Source organism: Camelina sativa, chromosome 19, assembly GCF_000633955.1.
Source record: "Camelina sativa cultivar DH55 chromosome 19, Cs, whole genome shotgun sequence".
NCBI lineage: Eukaryota > Viridiplantae > Streptophyta > Magnoliopsida > Brassicales > Brassicaceae > Camelina > Camelina sativa.
In genome coordinates, this window is record NC_025703.1 from 1,064,818 (window position 1) to 1,084,174 (window position 19,357).

The 19,357-nt window shown below is 36.5% G+C and overlaps 3 protein-coding genes and 1 long non-coding RNA gene across 9 annotated transcripts; all 4 read right to left on the minus strand.

The window, feature by feature from the left end:
• On the minus strand, nucleotides 305-7,622 carry LOC104763954 (endoribonuclease Dicer homolog 2-like). 6 transcript variants are annotated; one of them, XM_010487368.2, is made up of 23 exons: nucleotides 7,416-7,622; nucleotides 7,221-7,312; nucleotides 6,937-7,114; nucleotides 6,614-6,727; nucleotides 6,300-6,434; nucleotides 6,084-6,168; nucleotides 5,897-5,958; nucleotides 5,337-5,477; nucleotides 5,038-5,166; nucleotides 4,823-4,952; nucleotides 4,625-4,724; nucleotides 4,240-4,435; nucleotides 3,998-4,158; nucleotides 3,693-3,908; nucleotides 3,370-3,596; nucleotides 3,025-3,296; nucleotides 2,518-2,945; nucleotides 2,300-2,403; nucleotides 2,035-2,084; nucleotides 1,731-1,940; nucleotides 1,163-1,573; nucleotides 807-1,085; nucleotides 305-726 (listed from the first exon to the last, which is right to left on the minus strand). In XM_010487368.2, exons 2-23 carry the CDS (start codon nucleotides 7,307-7,309, stop codon nucleotides 379-381), a joined length of 4,065 nt encoding a protein of 1,354 aa, XP_010485670.1. In that variant the 5' UTR covers nucleotides 7,310-7,312; nucleotides 7,416-7,622; the 3' UTR covers nucleotides 305-378. The 6 variants fall into 6 exon arrangements, with proteins under 6 accessions (XP_010485670.1, XP_010485666.1, XP_010485667.1 ...); XM_010487364.2 differs by having other exon boundaries at nucleotides 2,035-2,216; XM_010487365.2 differs by having other exon boundaries at nucleotides 2,035-2,216; nucleotides 7,509-7,621.
• Nucleotides 10,853-13,888, minus strand: LOC104763955 (putative metallophosphoesterase At3g03305). The gene is made up of 4 exons (XM_010487369.2): nucleotides 13,475-13,888; nucleotides 12,948-13,189; nucleotides 11,232-12,797; nucleotides 10,853-11,123 (listed from the first exon to the last, which is right to left on the minus strand). The coding sequence occupies exons 1-4, from the start codon at nucleotides 13,776-13,778 to the stop codon at nucleotides 11,007-11,009; spliced, it is 2,229 nt and encodes a 742-aa protein (XP_010485671.1). The 5' UTR covers nucleotides 13,779-13,888; the 3' UTR covers nucleotides 10,853-11,006.
• Nucleotides 14,600-17,825, minus strand: LOC104763956 (phospholipase A(1) LCAT3). The gene is made up of 11 exons (XM_010487370.2): nucleotides 17,513-17,825; nucleotides 17,106-17,197; nucleotides 16,677-16,804; nucleotides 16,453-16,588; nucleotides 16,293-16,344; nucleotides 16,106-16,206; nucleotides 15,761-15,946; nucleotides 15,500-15,657; nucleotides 15,336-15,390; nucleotides 15,112-15,165; nucleotides 14,600-14,984 (listed from the first exon to the last, which is right to left on the minus strand). The coding sequence occupies exons 1-11, from the start codon at nucleotides 17,730-17,732 to the stop codon at nucleotides 14,820-14,822; spliced, it is 1,347 nt and encodes a 448-aa protein (XP_010485672.1). The 5' UTR covers nucleotides 17,733-17,825; the 3' UTR covers nucleotides 14,600-14,819.
• LOC104763957 lies at nucleotides 18,142-19,142 on the minus strand. The gene is made up of 3 exons (XR_763708.1): nucleotides 18,826-19,142; nucleotides 18,677-18,719; nucleotides 18,142-18,497 (listed from the first exon to the last, which is right to left on the minus strand). It is a non-coding gene; the product is annotated as an uncharacterized LOC104763957 (long non-coding RNA).

Consider the following 19,357-nt stretch of genomic DNA (forward strand, 5'->3'; position numbering starts at 1 on the left):
AGTAGGTCAAAGAAGCCTACCTGCGATATTCCAAAACCAGCTACTTGCCAACATCATTATTGATTATTCCCCCCCCAGAATCCTTCGCACGCACGTCTTTCTCTGGCCGCAATTTAGGTTTCTTTCTCAAATCCTCTGTTTTTTATTCCTTACATATAAAACAGAGCATTTATCAAGTATTGCCTAGAACTGTAATTAAGCTTGGTGGTTACTTGATCACAACCAAACGTCACAAGAATTATTTCTAATCAAGAATAATACAGTACAGGAGTTCTGTGGGAGAATAGAATTAACCAAAAAATAATAATGACGATAATTATTATTAATAGCCAATAGAGAGAGTCAAAGCTCTAATTCAGTTCCACAAGAGAAAGAAATCTAGGAGGCAGGAAGAGACTCTGTAAGTGAATTCAAGACTTGTTTGTAAGCCAATTTCTTGGCCATTTTCTTATCAGAGGCCTCTGCTGTGTGAGCAAAACTCATTTCCTTAGCTTTCACCTCAACCGTGAAATAAGCTTCACCATTTTTGAAACCTTTCGCTTTGCTCAACTCAAACTGCGCTTTCTGGCATAATTCTGTCAACTCTCTCACAGGATGCAACTTGACAGTCTCTGGAGTTATCATACAACCTAAGAGCGGTTTAATGCTCGCAAACACTACACCCTTGTTGTAACCTGAGTCTACAAATATCGCGCCTGCTAAAGATTCTATCACATCTCCAAGAACCTGACAATGGCAAAGACAGTGAGACAAAAAAAAAGAAAAAAAAGGTAGAAGTTAAGGTACTTGTTTTCAAAATGTGTTACCTTAGGGAAAGATACATCGGATTCCCATCCAAAAGTGGATTGCAAAGACGACCGTTCAAACTCACTGACTGTTCTAGAGATGTGCTTGTGGAGATCATGAGACGCATGCAGGATGTGTTTGTCCAGGTTTGCTTTCACTGCCACTTGAGCATAGCATTCATTGTTAACAGAAGCTGATCGCATGTCGGTTAGCAGTCCAGGAGTCATACAAGGATATTTGTCGTAAAGATGTTTTGTTATGAGATAATCCAATACCGAGTCACCGAGGAACTCCAACCGCTGCAGTAGAGTCAAATTAGTATTATTCAAAACGCCAAAAGAAAATAAAGCAAATTAGTATCGAGAAGCCATCGGACCTGATAGCATCTTGGAATTTCAGGAATCATGTATGAACCATGAGTCAATGCTTCAACTAGAAGAGACTTGTCCTCAAATTTGTATTTCAACAACGACTCCATATAATCTACATTCACAAGCTTCTCTGCTTGTATCAGGGACTCTCGCTCGATCTTCGTAGTTGTGAAATCGATCTTTATACCCACCCAATTCATGAACAACAAAGCTGCAAGTTCACCTCCCTCGCTGAGATATGCACCAATTAGTGATTCTACAACATCAGCCACACTCTTTCGTTTCAAATTCCTCCTACTAGTAACGTATATGTTTCTAGACTCAGGTAGGGTATCATTAACAAGAGTATACGCTTCAGACGATTGACCGGGAACCATCCAACATTTAGGTTCAAAACACTCATTGCGGATAAATCCCTGTATTCAAAAAAGATAATTTCACATTTTAACACTAACCACACATGCAATAATTTGATAGTCAACCTGCTGAAAACTAAACATTTCTATAGAGCCTCAATGCACTGGGTACTTCATTCCAGCAGTTCGAGAGTTGTTAAGACTGAAGAATGTTTACCTGAAGTTTCTGCTCACAACCAAGTTTGCAGAGCATAACATTTGAAATCATTCCATCTTTCTTCGTGCTAAGAAGACCCTCATGGTGAGTACGACAGTGTTGGAATAGTTGCTGACAAACAGCATATTTCAGAAAAGAGTCGCCAAGAGTTTCTAGTGATTCAAGGTGAAACTGATCTTGGCACTTTTTTGTCGTTATAGCTTCCAGAACCTGTACTCACAAGTAAACCAAAAGCATTCGATGAAAAAAAAAAAAATGAAAAACCATACAATATGTGTATCAGCTTGGAAGCCCCAAGTTCTACCTTGATTGTTGGAATATTGACTTCCGGGATGCTCTTCTTCAGGTTGTATGCTATAAGCAAAGATTCAATGCGTTGCATAACAGAAGGGATGAAAGTATATGAATAGATAATATCAACTGATATTGGGGACAAAATAATATGACACAGTTCAGGAGGTAGTTCAACAAACTCCCTGTCATGCTCTGCAGTAAAAAGAATATATCACATATGAATCTAACAAGACATGATAAGGAACTCAATCACATCCTGTGGTTAAAGATTATACCTTTCTCCTTTTTCTTCTTGGTCATGTGGAGATAATTATGCAGCGTGAATATGTGTCTTCCATTCAGAAGGGGTTCATCCACAAAATTTAAATTAATCCCATGCCTGCAACAAGATTATAGAATTCAGCATCCAAAAACAGAATAAAAGGAGCAACAAATATATCAATAGTGAGAACATATTGGATTGTATAAACATTCTGTGTATACATATATGTACCGTTTCTCATAGTACTCAATATAAGTCTTATCGCCAGTCTCTCTCTTCGTCAATAACGATTTCGCGTTTAGATTGTTAAGAATGCCATTCGTGCAGTAGACATATCCGTTATGTGGTGTGTAAACCAATGCATTTTGTACGACACAAGTACAAAACAAGCCGTCTTTTGTATGTAGCAATCGAGAAGCACCGTTGGTCGAACAATTTAAGTGTTTTTCCAAAGCTTTATGACAAGTTAGATTCACGGATCTGATCACTGCCCAATCAATAAGAGATGTTTCATGAGAATAAGTGGATGGAACTAGTAGATAATCAAGTGCTACCCCATCTCTGAGATGCAATCCATCCAAAGCCTCCATCAAATTTTCCACACTCTGATCTAAAAGAACTCGGAAAAGAGTTATCTGAAATCTTCTACACACAAGGACCTGAACAGAAGAAAATACAGAGACGGCTCAAATTTGGACTACGAGAAATGATTCCTACGAGTTTGAATGAGATAAATACCTCCTCTTGTGTAAGGTGAAACGCTCCCACATAACTCAATGTCACGGCTATTGTACCCTTGTGATCTTCCAACCGGAAGCCTGTGTTCCCAATGTCATCTTCAAGTTCAACTCTAGTGCCCAGCAAAACATCGTTTAGATGAAATTTTCTTGGAGAGTTTGGCGCCATTCTTATTAAGTAGAAGTGGTATGTTGTCTGCGGCTGTGCTGAAAACTGGGAGACTAGCTCTGGGGGGAAGTAACATGGCTGTTCTGTGTTATAGTGGATTTTCTCTGCAAACTCAACCCTCATTAAACGAGAGATTTATTATACATCCCAAATTTACATATGTGCAGAAGATTTTACCGAGTTTTTGTGCGACAGTTTCCGCCACAACCATGTCCGGCACAAGATGATCACTTAAAGCTCCGACTTCGTGCAGTTGAATGCAAGCTTCTAGACAGACAATATGTTTTAACACTTTACTATTCGCTTGAGCTTTAACTTCTTTTACTGGGCAGCTCTTAGGAAGGTAAAGGGTGCAAATCCCCAGATCCTTGTTTATATCGAATCTAGGAGCTGGTTTGAAGTACCTTTTCAAGAAGAGAAACAAAGATCAGAAAGGAATTATAAAGACGCAAAGTTTTAAATAAAGGAAAAATATCTGATGAAGCTGGTATTGGACTAACTCATCTGATGGGAGCCTTGAGCAGTAATGATATATTAAGCTGACACTTGAGCTAAGAGTTACAGTTGCGCCAGTACTTTCGACGCGGAAGAATAGTTCGTCTGAATCATCTGGAAGAGGTGGACAGGGAACAAGAGAATGATGCAAAGACTCCTCACGCATTCTTTTCCCACCAGAAATATATTTCTTTAACCGAGATTGTGTTAACAGATCTCCGCTGCAAGTGGCAATGAGTGAGAAAAATATTAGATTCTGTTAAGCATGGGGCTGTAAACTCTATGAAGACCAGCCATATATGTAACATACCTTTCCACCATCATCAAATAATCTGAATTTTGCATCCTAGCACGCCCACGAGATTGTATGAAACTGCAAATGTTGGATACAGGGTCAAATCTGATAACAAGATTGCAACTTTGAACATCTAGACCCTCCTCTAGAATAGATGTTGCTACAATGATGTTTACCTACAAATAAGAACAGGTTACTCAGAACTAAAGATAACAGTAAGCAGATAATTACAACAGTTCAGAGGAACTCGACCATACCAAGCCTTTCCGGAAATCTTCCACAATTTCATTTTGCTTCTTCCGAGTTTGATTTTGTAGACCAGAGTTATTTCCTGCAACGTACTTGGTTTTCCAGTTATTACAATTTGGAAGAATCTCAGCCAAAAGGGATTCCAGTACAATGGCTGTTATCACCCTATCCACAAATATAATGCACCGTATGTTCTCCAAGGAGCTGTATCAATAAAAATTGAGAGAAACAGAATTGGAAAAATACAAAGGTTTGAAAAAAGCATTGTAGTATACAGTACTCCAATATGAGTTGATTTAAGCAATGTCAAACATTCAAGGTTTTTTCATTTCAGATCGTCATCTCAAACTCCAGTACAATAAGCAGAAACAAAACTGTGCATGCGATCCAAACCTGTAACCAAGAAGAGTCTCAACGAGGCAGACTGTTTTGGATGTTAGGAGACCTACCTCCACATTTCCTTTTATGTTCGAAACAACACTCCAATCACGACCTATTTACACATGAAATGAACCAAAGAGGTGAGAAAAATAAAGAAATGAATGAATCTTCAATCATAACATATTAACATGTCAGGAAACAAAAAACTACCATGAGGTATGTCAGCCAAAAACGCCTGTGAAGCATCAGAACAGAATTTTTTAACCAAGGTCAGGCTAAACATGTTTAGTTCGCCCCACAAGAAAAAGTCATTCTGACTGGCTGACAATGACTGAGCAGCCTGTTGTAAAAATCACAAATATTACCATACTCCTTACTTTCTTATGTAATCTAAAACCTTAAAGCAGCACCACGAAAAAATATACCTTCTGCGCCAGCAAAATTCCGAGATCATCCAAACAATATGTTAGAGTTGACTCGATCTTCGACAGTCTCTTCTTTATAGAATCAACAGTATGGGATTTGAGATCCAAGGTTGCAAGGGATAAGCAATGCTGAAAATAAGTCTACCATCAGTTAACAATTTCATAATTAAGTATGATAGAAGAATGACCATAAATATGAGCTACATTCTAAAAGACTAAAAAAAGATTCATTCTATGATTTTGTGATTCAAAACCCAAAAAAAATTTATCATACAAACTTTAATCCTTAGTTCACGTACCTTCATTGTTAGTTTTTTTAGCTTCTCTACCAAGCTTGCTCGTTTGTTATTTGATATTTCGATGTGCTGGTAGAACTTGAACCTTGGTGTAGAAAAGGGGACAAACCCAGCCAGCACAGCCTCATTCTCACAGGTATAGACCTTTATTAATCAAACAAATTTATTACTATGATGGAGTAAGCAAGATAAAACCAGCCTATAATATTATTTCCTTTTCAAAATGAAAATATGGTTCAGTTTTATAATATTGAGACAGGGCAGCACTTGAGAATCAACACTCTTGCTGCAGTTTAAAATGGCAACTACGAAATATGATGCTTCTGCATCAGATACCAATGATGTATGTTCACTGTAGGATCGAAAAATAAACGGACAACAAATATTTGCAATGACTCTGTAGTCAGTATACCAAACAAAAATATCAATCTTAAGTAAGAGTTTCTAATTCTAACGGCACCTTTGATAGGTTAGAAGAAAAAAAGAATTCATTATCTGTAACTCAAAAGCATATATAACAGGAGAGACAATACCAAAATTTCAAGATAAAGAAAAGAAGCAACCTTTGAATTCATTAGAGTTTCGAGTTCATGAATCTTCTTCCAGTAGCTATCCAGATTTTCACCTTAGTTGAGAGGAAAGAAAAAAAGACAAAGAAGAAAACCAAAACCAAACTTGAAAAGACAAATAGAAAACGCAAAAATATAATGTATAAATCCAATCAAGAAAGAATGTTAAATGCATATATACCCTTTGTTTTCACAAGGGATGCAGTCATCCCAAATATCCGTGGAAGATCAGAAGTTCCAGAATTCAACTCCTTGTGATAAAACTCCTGCATAAAAAAGGAGCCATTTTGTCAAAAGGAGCAAAGTTACATTGCAAAACTAGAAATTTCCTATGTTTCAATGAGATTTCATTCAGGTCTGAGTTCTCCAGCTAGGAGTATTTTTTTTTCGTGCTCACCCTCATGATACAAGCATAGGGGTGCTTTCCCCGAGCATGATGACACTCATCAACTATTAGAACCTTGATCATGCTGAAGTTCAGAAAACTATGCCTCAAAGCACCGAGCAGAATGGCAGGGGTCATCACCAGAACCTGCACTTGTGAAACCAAGGGAGAAAAAAATAAAAAGAGTGAACACTTGAAACTCCAAACGGTTTGAAAATGTGGGCCTACATGGATGTGCAACCAGAGCAAACATGAAACCTAAGTAGTGCCTTTCAGCAGAAAAAAACTAAATGAGAATATGAGTGGTCAAAATAAGGAAAGGAGACCTCATATTTGTCGACTTGTTGTTTCCAAGTTGAAGAATCCCAAAAGTCAACCCCCATGTCTCCCCAATACGTACCCACTTGTAGATCAGTATGCATCTTCAGTGCTTCTGCTTGCTGCGTATAACACACAAGCACAAAGTCAAAAAAATTTGTACATTATTCTTTTATATCTATCTCAGCCTCACACCAATAATGGAGAAAGTGACAGTAATGTTTCTAAATTTGGAAAAAAGCAGCAATCTTTAATACATAAATTGTAGAACAAAAGGACAAGTACTAATGCATATCACATTCTATGTGTACACTATAGGAGTTAAAGAAACCTGAGTGACAAGAACAACTTGAGGAACCAAGAAGACAGAGAAAGAGGGTGAAGGCTTGCGAAAAAGGTAGGCATAGTTACGAAGAAGCATAATGGCAATAAGGGTCTTGCCAGAACCAGTCTCCAAGAAGACAATAGTGTTCTGATTGATAGCTTTATCAAGAGCCTCAACCTGATAACTGGGTAATATAAAAAAAACATCAAATATTAGATAAAGCCAGATCAATGGCTTCTCTGAGGATAGCAAAAACAGAGAGTTGAATACATAAGGAAAAAAGAAAAAACCTTCTTGCAAATTGGAGAGGAGAGGCAGAGACGACTTGATCAACGGTCTCAGTTTCCATCACATCAGCATCCATTGTCATCTGTAACATAGACTGAGACTGATAAAATGTAGACAGAATTTGCAAAATAAAACCTAATTTAGAAACAAATATCACTAGTTGAGTACGAAGGAGCAATAACGCAAAAGAAGAAAACCTCGAATGGGATAAATAAAGCAGCGATTTTTCTGCCAAAAAAAAAAAAAAAAAGTAGTCTTCAGGTACAGACAGTGGCGGAGAGGAAGCTTACTGAAGAAGAAGAAGAAAAGGTATTACGGAGACGAATGAATTGATCAAAGCGATTGCGACTTAAATATAAATTTTGATTAATTAAAAAAAAAAACTTAACTCCACTGAATGATGTTTCCGAAAATTAAAAACTTGAAAATTGTTTCAGAAAGAAGAATTTAATTTTAAGTATTTATTTGGGTGTTTGACTGTTACGGCGACATATGATTTTGATGTGAGTTCACAGTAACACACCACGCTTTTGCTGACGTCATTCCTTATTTTATTCTAGTGAGTATTTTTTACCGGCGGATAGAGAGCTAAACCGCTTTTTTACTTTTGGTCCAGCTGTTAAAAATAATAAAAAAAAAAAAAAAGCAAAAGGATACAGAATAATTATTTGTAAAAAGTAGATATGTTTTTTTTTTTTTTCGTGGAAATCCTTTATCCCAATAGTTGGCTTACAGTTTATTAATGTTTCTACATCAGGAGATCTGGAGTTCGAGCCCCAGATATTACGATTTATTAATTGTATAAATTAATGGAGATAAATTTACAGACGATTTCCAGCGATGCGCAATTATCACCGTTCGCCGTGATTCTACATACACATGAAGGTGAACATAGAGAAGGATGTGACCATCAAGAACATGAAGCACAAGAGAGCAAGAGTGTTTGTAGTGAATCTAATAGGGTCAGAAGAAATTGCCCATGATAGAATCATATGTAATTGTTTCCATAATTTGCTATCAATAATAAATTCAGATGATAAAAAAAATATATGTTTTTTTTTTACAGAATTGGTGGTTAAGGAATATTACTTTGCTAAAGACATCTCTAATTTAGTCCAATGGTAGTTGTTGGTTGAGCCACTTATAATGGAATCTGATTCTCAAATTCGGTTTTTCCCAATTGTACTCTATAATAATGTCTCAACTCTATCAAACAACACATTACAAATATGCAACAAAATCCCTAAAGAGAAAGAGTAAGTGACGCGACATAAATATAGTTGTTAGTGTAGTATTATCAATAAAGTTCTCTAGTCTAGTTGTTCATTAGCTTGTTGTTGTCTTCATTGGTGATGGACCCAACTTCCCTAGCAAAAGCTTTCAAATTGGTGTAAAAAATCTTTTTTTTTTTCAATAAAAGAAATCAGCTCAAACAAGCCAATTTGTAGGAAAGTTATTTACAAATCAAATAGGATGCGGATTTGAAATCTTTGTTTAGAAGACATATTTCACTAAATATATTTAGAGATGTAATAGATTATTAGATTGATAAGTACGAAACTTATTGATCGATCCTTTCAAATACTTTTTGCTCGTAGATAATTCAACACATAATATAATATGGACAACCTAAGAGAATATTATGGAAAATATATCTTCTAAACAAATATGTCTTCTTATTAACTGCTTTGAAAAAAGAATCAAACTTGTTCAAACATAGTCCGAAATTATCATAATTATTGACAGAATTGCTCAACCACTTAGAGATAGCCCCCACTTTCTTCAAGATGTGGAGGCTAAACACGTGATTGATGAAAAGTGTCAGTTAACACTCTATTTGCTTACACATACAATAGAACCTCTTTAAATTAATACTCGCTCTAAATTAATAAATTTTTCCAACCTCGAATTGGACCGATGTAAAAAATGATACAATTCGATAAAATAATAAGATAATATTTTTTTTTAAATCATATGTAAAAATATGGTCTCATCAATATCATAAATTAATAATGATATAAACGAGATATATATATATATATATATATATATATATATTTCTCTAAGGCAATTTAGTGAAATATGGCTATATTGTTTATTTCTATTCTTAAATTTGCATTATTGTTGGAGTTCATCTATAATCTTTCTTATTGCATCAAAAACATTTGGTGTTGTTTTCTCAAATTTCATCCAAAAATTATGGAGCGTCCTATATTTCATCATGAGAGATATTAACAACAATTTATTTTAAACTCTGAACTTCTAAACATTTATCGTTTTCATCTCGATAATCTAGTAAACTATTGTCATCAATCATATTACTATAGCCAAAATTATAAATTAAAAAAAATAATTCTATAAAAATGTGAATTATGACAAAGTATCTTATTTTTAATAGAAAATATTCAAAAACTATGAAAATGAAAAAGTATATTTATAAATTAATTAATTTATTTTATTAATTTAATTAAAATTTTTATAAATTAATAAATATCTTGGTTCCGACTTTATTAATTTATAGAGGTTTTATTGTATTCCACAAGTGCATTGTATTATTTAACCGCCTCTTTGTTTGTTTCAGGTGTGGGCTGGTGTGATTTCAAAGGGCTTTGAAAATGTATATGATTTCAAGATTGGTTCCAGGTAATGCATATTGTTTTTCAACGTTTAGTGTTGTTTTTTCTTTCCCACAACTTACTGCTCTATTTTGTTTGAAGGATGCTCTCGGGAAAACCTAGGAAGGAATTATTCGCAAAGTACCATCTGGCTCTCTACTCTCTAGTGTTCTTTCCTAGTTATCATTTGATGGATTTACTTTGCACCCGCTAGAAGAAAACTTCACAATGGAGCGATCTCAACTTGGATAACAATATTTCTACGGTTAGTAACATATATACTTTATAATATACCAAGTACTGCAAATAGTCTAGGAGTTTCTTTTTATCTCAACTACTGCTCTTTGGTTCCGAGTCTTGTTCCTCTTCCTGAATAAGACGCAAAAATAGACTCTGTGTCCCTTGTTCTCGCATGAGACTTTATGCAGTATGTTCCTTCTGCTTTGTCTTGGTCTTTTCTGACTGTGTGTGTCTTGTTCTCGCATGACAGAATTCATGTATGTTCTTTCTTAACCTTTTGTCATGGTCTTTCTATTTTTATTCTTGTGTTAGCTTATGCTGTGTGATGAAACATGTGCACTTCTCTATTCATATGTTAAATGTTTCAACTATAATTTTTTTACAATATAGTCTCGTTGCATTACAAAGCAGTTGATGTAATGTGTGTGTATGTATGCGGTTTCTTTTGGATTCATATCATGACTGAACCGGACTCGTTATCATAATCTCACACACACACATACATTCATTTTTGGGTTCAGCAAAACCAAATTACTGATGGAATCTTAGTGGACCAAAAAAGACTGATATGAAGTAAATCAAATATTATTCCAAAGCAAAATCCGATATGATTCATGATACATAGTGCTAGAAGAAAACACATTGCACTTGCAGCTTGTTAAAAATACTCTTCCTATCTGATGGATACTCGTAAACTTTGATAGATAGTGCTAGAAGAAAACACTTTGCTAAAGACATATTTAATTAGTCCAATGGTAGTTGTTGAGCCACTTATAATGGAATCTGATTCTCAAATTCGGGTTTTCCCAATTGTACTCTATAATAATGTCCCAACTCTATCAAACAACACATTACAAAAATGCAACAAAATCCCTAAAAATCAAATCACTCTCATAACTCACCATTAGTTCCACAGAGCGTTCTTTTCAAATCTCATGGAACTTGATGTGTTTTCCAGATAACATAGAGTAGCAACAAAGGAACTACAAGGCTGTAACCTGGATAATGAACCACATTCATCTCATATGCTCTAGCTATAGCCCAGCAATTCTGTTATGTCAAAAAAACAATTACTTTCATTAGTGATTGCAGATATAATAAAACAACAAAACGGATGACAATTGCAAAGCAGAAAACAAACTATAGACGTAGTAGTACCTTGAAATGTTTCCAATATAGAGCCAACGAAGCCACCAAGAGCGATTTTCGAAACAGTCTTCTGTTAGAGAATAGCAGCGACCGGCGTTGTGATCTCTTCTTCCTTCCCCAGTCATGGACATGGTCATCCTCTTTCTTGCCAGAGACGGTTCGAATGTGATCTTTGTACATTTCTCTCTCGGCAACCAGACAACACACAACCACGACACTGGGGATAACAACAAATATCACATGTGGTATCACCAGAACCATTACATCGGGTTGTCCAATGTATTCATGTTTCTTATCTGCGCCTGAGCTACTGACCACCCATCCCATAATAGTCATGTATGTTCTGTTCCCCGAATCAGTAAACACTTCACCAGAGAACCAAGGAAAGAATATGAGATACAACAGGTATGCCGTGTAACCGAACCATACCACAGGCATTCTGCAGAGGTCTTGGAGAATCCACAGTACAAGTGTAATTGGTCCCTTCTTCGCAATGAACTTCTTGAGAGTGTACTGCTTCTTGAAAACTATGATCATGCATTTGGGGACAAGAAATACGAGTAACAGCATATATAAAGCAGACCAAAGAATCGGGTAATATAATGCCGCATATTGGCATCCCATGACACGAAACTCATTCCATGTCCATGAGACTTTAGAGCTTAGACCATTGATAGAAAATGGTCGCATTTCTGATAAAGTTAATCTGCCTCTGATATCAGTGACTTCTATCTGCAGCCAAAATCTATCAGGTAAGGGATCTTCAAAGGCCCTATAATTCCATGGAACTGAAAAGAATGTTGCCCCGGAAGAAGTGTCACCTCCTTGTTTTCTCATTGGAGCTTCCATGACCAGATTGTCAAATCCAGGGCTCGAGTCATAAACTCTAGCTACAACTTCCACAACGAGGGAATGAGAAAACACAATGGCTCTTATTGTGTCATAGGATGATGAGATCATATGTTGGCATTCATATTTGTGACGTGCAAAGGATGTTGACATAAAACGTGAATCCAACGGAAAGGTCGGTAATATGATAGTCTTCTGAGATCTTGACTTGAAGTCAAGATCAACGTATGAAACATGGCCCCTATCAATGGCCATGATCCGCATTGCCCTGCTTTTTCTCCAGTCACCCATCTCCCATTCCCAGAAGTCTGCAGCTGGCAAGGCTCCAAATGAGCAGTTGGAAGTACTTTCAGCACTACTCTGCCTCATATTCAGCTGAAACAAGTCATTATCTGATAAACTGATACCACCAGAGTGATGATGTCTTTTAAGATTCTTGCCAAACTTTGAGTGTAGATGGCCACACAAATAAGCTGAGATGGAGTGCTTCAGAAAAACATCTTTAAGGCTCTTTTGAGAACGTGACAGCGCTGTGAATGACAACGGGAAATGCCCAAACGATATTTTTGCCACAGGTTTTGCTGACTGGTTATCCCATTGCGATAGGTGTGAGTCGAGTGAGCTCAAAAGCTCATCAGTTGGATGCCCAAAGAGATTTGTTGGGCCACGTAATCCAATATGCATTGTGGTGTCAACACCGACAAACAGATGCTTACGTTCGCTAGTCTGTATAATAACAAAACACAGAACCGTTAGCACAATGTAATAGATAACCTTCATCTCAAATGCAAATCAGTCCTTCACCAACCCAAACTTAAAACAATCAATGATCTCAACCAAAACAATAGACCAAGCTGGGAGAGAGTAACCACCAACCTCAACAGTAATGGCGTTAACATTTTCTTTCCTTCCCATCTGTCCATTGATGCTATACTTGGAGAAGAAATCAGTAGATGAACCAACAGCGGGAACACCAAAGTTGTCATGGTTACCCCTAAGATCATAGAATATGCTCTTATTCAGCCCACTTCTTTTCACAACATCTTGCATCACACTCTCGTATTCTAACCACTCATCTTCATTTAGCTTCATTGTTAACATGTCTTTGCTTTTCCCATCTGATTAACCAAATTAAGAACAAGAATCAACCAGCTATATATCTAGTACAGATGAGAGGTTTATAAGTACGGGATATAGCAATATCTAACCACAATGGTTCCCAAAGCTAAAGTTTTAATTTTTAGGGGGAAAGATCGAACTCAAATCAATAAAGCTTCAGACTTGCATATAAGAAGCATAAGTAAAACCTAAGAACCCAGGAAAAAAACATCATCAAACGAACCATACCAAACGAGAGATCCACAAATTCGAACGTATAGGTGAATCAGGAGAGAGATATAAACCTGTGAGATCACCGGTGATTAGGACGAGAGAAGGGTTGATCAGAGACAGAGCAGGACCAACAATGTTTTTGAAATCAATGGCTCTTTCGGGATGATGAACACTGAAATGGAGATCGGAAAGCTGAACAACCCAAATCAAGTCTTGCCCAGTTCTCGCTTCAATCACTCTTCTTCCAGGTTCGTCAATCGAACCAGAGACCCTCGTACTAAACGAGATTAGCAGAAGGAGAGTCGTAAACGAGATTCTTCTCCGATGAGAAACTGTTTTGCTTCTGAGCTTATCGTCGTCGCCGATAGATTCCATCAGCTCTGTTTATCCGCGAATCAGTAGCATTAGCAGCTGAATCTCTCAATTTTTCGAACTGCAATGCTCCAACCCAACCCCCAAAAAAAAAAAAAAAGTCTACATTTTTATTAGTTTCTTAATTCGTCGTTTCTTTTGCCTTTGTTTTCTTTATTAAGATGTTTAATTAAGGCAAATAAATAATTAATTTCATTATATTATCTTCTTTCTTCTTTGCAACTACTTACTTATGAAAGAATGGTAATATAAAAAACATGTGAGAGTGTCAAAAGTTAAAACAAAAAAAAATATTGGTAAGGATGGATTTACAAACGGATGAAACAGAGTCATTTTGCATGTTTAGGCAAAGAAGATGACTTGGGGTAGAAGTAGAACATATGCAGGTGGTTCAATTTGTTCTTGGCAGGATGATTTTGGACAATGTTGTTCTCAGAAAATCAGTTGGTGAAACAAACAAAAAAAAAGGCAAAAGGTTATGATTGATGATTCCATTAGCAGTGTTTTGTTATGATGTTAAAAACAAAGGTCACTTGAACAAGATCAGGAGCTGCTAAGGGGATGTCTTGTGTCGTTAAATGACTAATCTTTAAACGTTTTATTAAAAAAAAAAGAGATCAACAGAGTAATTTTGAATGTTTAGTTGGTGGAACAAAAAGGAAGGCAAAAGGTATATGATTAATGCATGATTCCATTAGCAGTGTTTTGTAATGAGGATAAAACAAAGGTCATTTGAACAAAATCAGGAGCTGCTAAAGGATGCCCTGTTGTTGAATGACTAGTCTTGAAACGTTTTACTTGTTGTCCCCACTACATTATAGAAAAATAATGTAATAAGAATTCCATATCCTTTCTTTTTACGTACTACAATTCCATGCACAAACATGTCATAACTTACAATAGCATATCAATTTGATTACAATCACACTTTTTTTTTTTTTTGGGACAAAGACAATCATCACACTCTAATAATAAGAAGTTCTTTATTATTGAACTATTCAAACAAGATCCTTAATAAGTAAGCCTACCTACTAGGCTTTGGATTTAGCCAGAATCAACAACTTTGCGAGTCCTTAACTGTTTCCGTTTAGCCTTCTTAGACTCTACTCCTAACCATTGTTGGATCAGCTCAAATACTCTTTTATCACGGAGAAGCCCACGATGGCTACCGGAAACTCCTACGCTTGCAACTGCTTTAAACTGAGCAGCCTGCAAAGAAAGGTTAGAAGAAACGTATGGGTTTTGTTAAGGGATCCAAACAAGTGACAACAGAACCAGTAACAGATTCGCTTAACCAAAACCGAGAAACTCAGAGATGAACAAGAAAGTAGCTTACTGCAGCTGATTCGGCAGGTACAGTTCCATCTCCATCCACATATGTATACTCAGGCTGAAACAAGATTCAAAGATGCAGAGACTCTCAAATCAAACATGAAAGTATAATAGTAACTGAAAGAATGCCAAGAGATAACAAATCCAAGGTGGGATAGAGAAACGCAAGTTTTTCGATTTTTTACAAGGGATCTAACTACTCTTCTCAAGAAGAGTCATTTCACTCACCATAGTTTGACATATTTCAGACAAATCTTCAATCGGAGAAGTCTCTGTGCCATAACTGTAGCAGGAAAAAAATACAGCTTTTTTAACGTGGTGAAAAAGTTAGAATCGACCAACCAACAAAAAATCTCAGGCAATAGAGACACTATGATAGTTCTGGTGCATACCAAACATCCAAGGGTGTATCAAGTGACACTCCATAAATGTTATAGAAGGAAACTCCATCAGGAAGTTGAGCTTTGTTGAGAATTTCTCTTGTACTAGCAGCCCAGTCGAGGATAGCAAAGTTAAAGGGTAAAGCTATCTTATTCCCACCGTAGCTTAGCTACAATACATAATTTAGATGTTTGATTATATCTCCAGTGACCAAAATAACATCTCAAGCCAATGCACACGAGAAAAAAAAGGTGAGTGCGTTGATTTGATACCTCATTATTTTTCAGTGCATTGTTGAATAGATCAATACTCTCGATTAGGCCAAAAGATTCCAGTTCTGCAGAAGTATCATCGTCGTTTTCAGATTTCTTCTTACGCCAAACTCGAATCTCTGGTTGCTTTTTCCACTTAAAATCAGGATTTCCCATCATCTCATATATAGATGGGCACTCAACCAACTAAAACCAAAAAAAGAAAGAAAAAAAAACAGATTCATCATCAGTCTAAAATAAGAGTTTCATGGACCCTGAAGAGCTCAAATCTCACAAAAAATCTAAATGCTTTGGTGTAACTCAAACAATATATGCCAGAACCCCAAAACTTTGAGGGTATATTACCAGTTGGTGCATCGTCCACCGTGACACAAAAAAGAAACTTTCTAACCCTTCCACAAATTGCACTCCAGTCAAGAGTGAATCATTGATGCACCCTGGTGCTCCTGTCAACAAAATTTTAAGTCATTACCTATGAAATCGGCTATTTCTGTTATGAACAACTTTTTGCAAAAGAGATAATTCGTTTCACCTTGGAAAGGCGTTGCAATTGTAATCCATTTATTTACATACTTGGAAAAAGCCTGCCAACAAGAAAAACAGAGACTCACTCATTATCCTGTTTGAATAGGGGACTCTCTAAACATCAGCTAGAAGCTGTCGAACATCATATTAATTGGTGATTATAATACCTCCGGATGAAGATACATGAAACATGAAACCATAAGTCCTCCCATCGAATGGGATATGATAGTGATTTTTCGGCCCCCTGAACATTTATAAGCAGTTTCCAGTTTCTTCTTCAGACCTAGTATAAGTAGATCGATCCTGCAAGAATGACACAAGCAAAAACATCTAAAAAACTCTTGGGAACTACAATATCAGGTGAGACAGAAGTAAAGGTTTAGAAAATCACCTATTGCTTTGGCGGAAATCGTAACCATATCCGAATAACGTAGTCCCCTTCTTATAACCGCATCCAACCAACATTTCTATCATATCGTGGAAGTGGTAAACCTCCGTCAAGTGAAAAAGCTTCACAAACTAGAAAAGCAAAGTTCGTGATATCAGAGATATAACAGGTAAACGAGCTAACTCCAAATTTAGAAAGATGAAACAACCGAAAAAATGAAGTCAGGGTAACCAAAAAAAAATACAATTCCAGCAAAACAGACACTGAGGTTAGACATCAAGAAAGAACAACTTACTACAGACAAAAATGGTCGCACATAATGACATAAAGTTTCCCTTTAACTTATCCTCACTCCTAAACCTTAAGAACTACATAGAAGTAGCCATTGTACCGAGTAACAAGCAATTTTAAGGAGTGAAAGACCGATCTTACCCAGGAGGGATCTAGAATGTCAATTGCATAGAGTCCATGGTCATCATCAGGGACCACGATTTCAATATTCTCATCCAACGGCTCTGTATAACCTGCCAACCAAAAAAAAGAAATAAACACACATTAATCTAAAGTTCGAAATCATCTGATTTATAAGATAAACTGATAATTTAAAGAGTAAAGTCATAAGATAAACTGCTAATCTAAAATCATAAGATGATCTGATTCATAACTCACTTTTCTTTAACTCATAAGGTAATCTAAAAGTCCATGACTTCAAACTTAATCTAAGTTGGAAATCATCTCTCTCTCTCTGATCAAAGCTCAAATAAAGACTGCTAAAATAAAAAGTATAAAGCAAGACTCAAATTTTACAAGGAAAAGTGCAAAAAGAGAGTTGAGATTACCAGTTTTGGGATTATAGAGAGACCAGACGCTCTGCTTAAAGGCAAGGTTGGCCAAAAAAATCCGAACCCAAACGCGGATTTGAGATTTTGAACCATTCTTCATAGAATGCAGAATTGAGCCTCCGATACCAGAAACTAGAAGCACTGGATCACGATCCGCCACCTCGCCGACGTTTTCGTCGCCGTAGGTTCCCCAGCACGGACACGGAATCCAGTCCATCAAAGCGGGTCGTTCGGTAGACCCGAGAGAATATTATTTAGTTCGGATCTTTCAACAGAGGTCAGGAGAAACATGGTTAGCAGTGGTGGGGCTTATCAGATGTATATACTCTAGTCAGATCACTGAGAATATGCCATGTGTGTGACTGTGACACTCTCCACGAGAACCTTCACGTCTCTCCTTCTAGAAACCTTACACGGCACCGTTTTGAAAACGAGGTCTACACCAACACCATTGACTGTGTGACACTCACGAAAAAGGTTCTAGTAAGAGAATTTAGCCATAAATGCCATTTAAAAAAAAAAGTTGTTAGAAATGCCAGTTTATAATTTTTCTTACGAGAATTGTCATTTTTTATTTTTGTAGCATAAATAAAAAGATAAATTTACCCTTATAAAAAAAATGAGAAAAAAACTAACTATTAATTATTTGATATAAGATTTTACAGTTTCTGCGGTAGACAATATTAACTATGGACATAAATTTATTTTTCATAAAAAAGTGTGTCTACAATTTATGTCCTATATTTATAGTCCATAATTTAATACTTAAATTAACTTTTGTTGTTATCTTTTTATTTATGTCATCTTAAACATATTTCTCTTTCAATATACAAACTTTAGTAGTGTGGACATTTTTTTTTTGTTAGCAGTGGACACAAATCGTCAGACCAAACCTTGAGTATGGTCCACTCAAGAGTTGAAGGACATAATAATGGTGGACAAAAACCTTGACTGCAGGATGTGGTCCACTGGATTTGCAGACCTGCAGTGTGGACGCGTTTTTAGTTAGCAATGGACACAAAACACATACCAAACGGATATGGTCCAATTCAAGAGAAAGAAAGACATGATAGTGGTGGACAAAAATCTGGTAGGCTAGATCTGGTCCACCAGACACCGGATCATGCAGTGTAGACAAGTTTGATAGTGGTGGACAAAAACCTGGTTGGCTGGATATGGCCCACTGGACACCGGATTTGCAGACCTGCAGTGTGGACAAGTTTTATTGCTACCAATGGACACAAAACGCATGACCAAACAGATATAGTCCACTCAAGAGAACAAGAGACATAATAGGGATGGACAAAAACCTGGTCGAATGGATATGGTCCACCGGATCTGCAGACATACAATTTTGCTTATCAATTGTTGGATATAAAAACTCTGGAACTAGACCTAGCGGTTTTGCCTACTACGGAGGAGGCAAGCGGATCAAACGGAGGTCTCGACTCTGGAACTCGCCTCAAATATTTTGTCGGCCACGACGGACGGAGGCGGAGCAGTCGGAGGATTCGACCATAGTAGAACTGACTGCATGATGAATTCATCATTGCATACAGGAAAACTCAGAGAAGTGGAAAAATCATATGACAATTTGATATTGAAGAAGAAGAAGATGAAGAGTCGTAAAAAGAGAAAAATTGAGAATTATGAAGAGAGAGAAAGAGTTTTGTTCGTTTATATCTGAAAAACAAAGAAAAAATTAATAAAAAAGATGAAGGGTATAATGGTTATTTGACAATAGATGTGTGACAGGCAGGAGAATAGAAAGGAAAAAATGGCATTGGTGATAAAATCTGTTACTGTGCACGACAGATCTGATAATATTCTCCTCTAGTAACC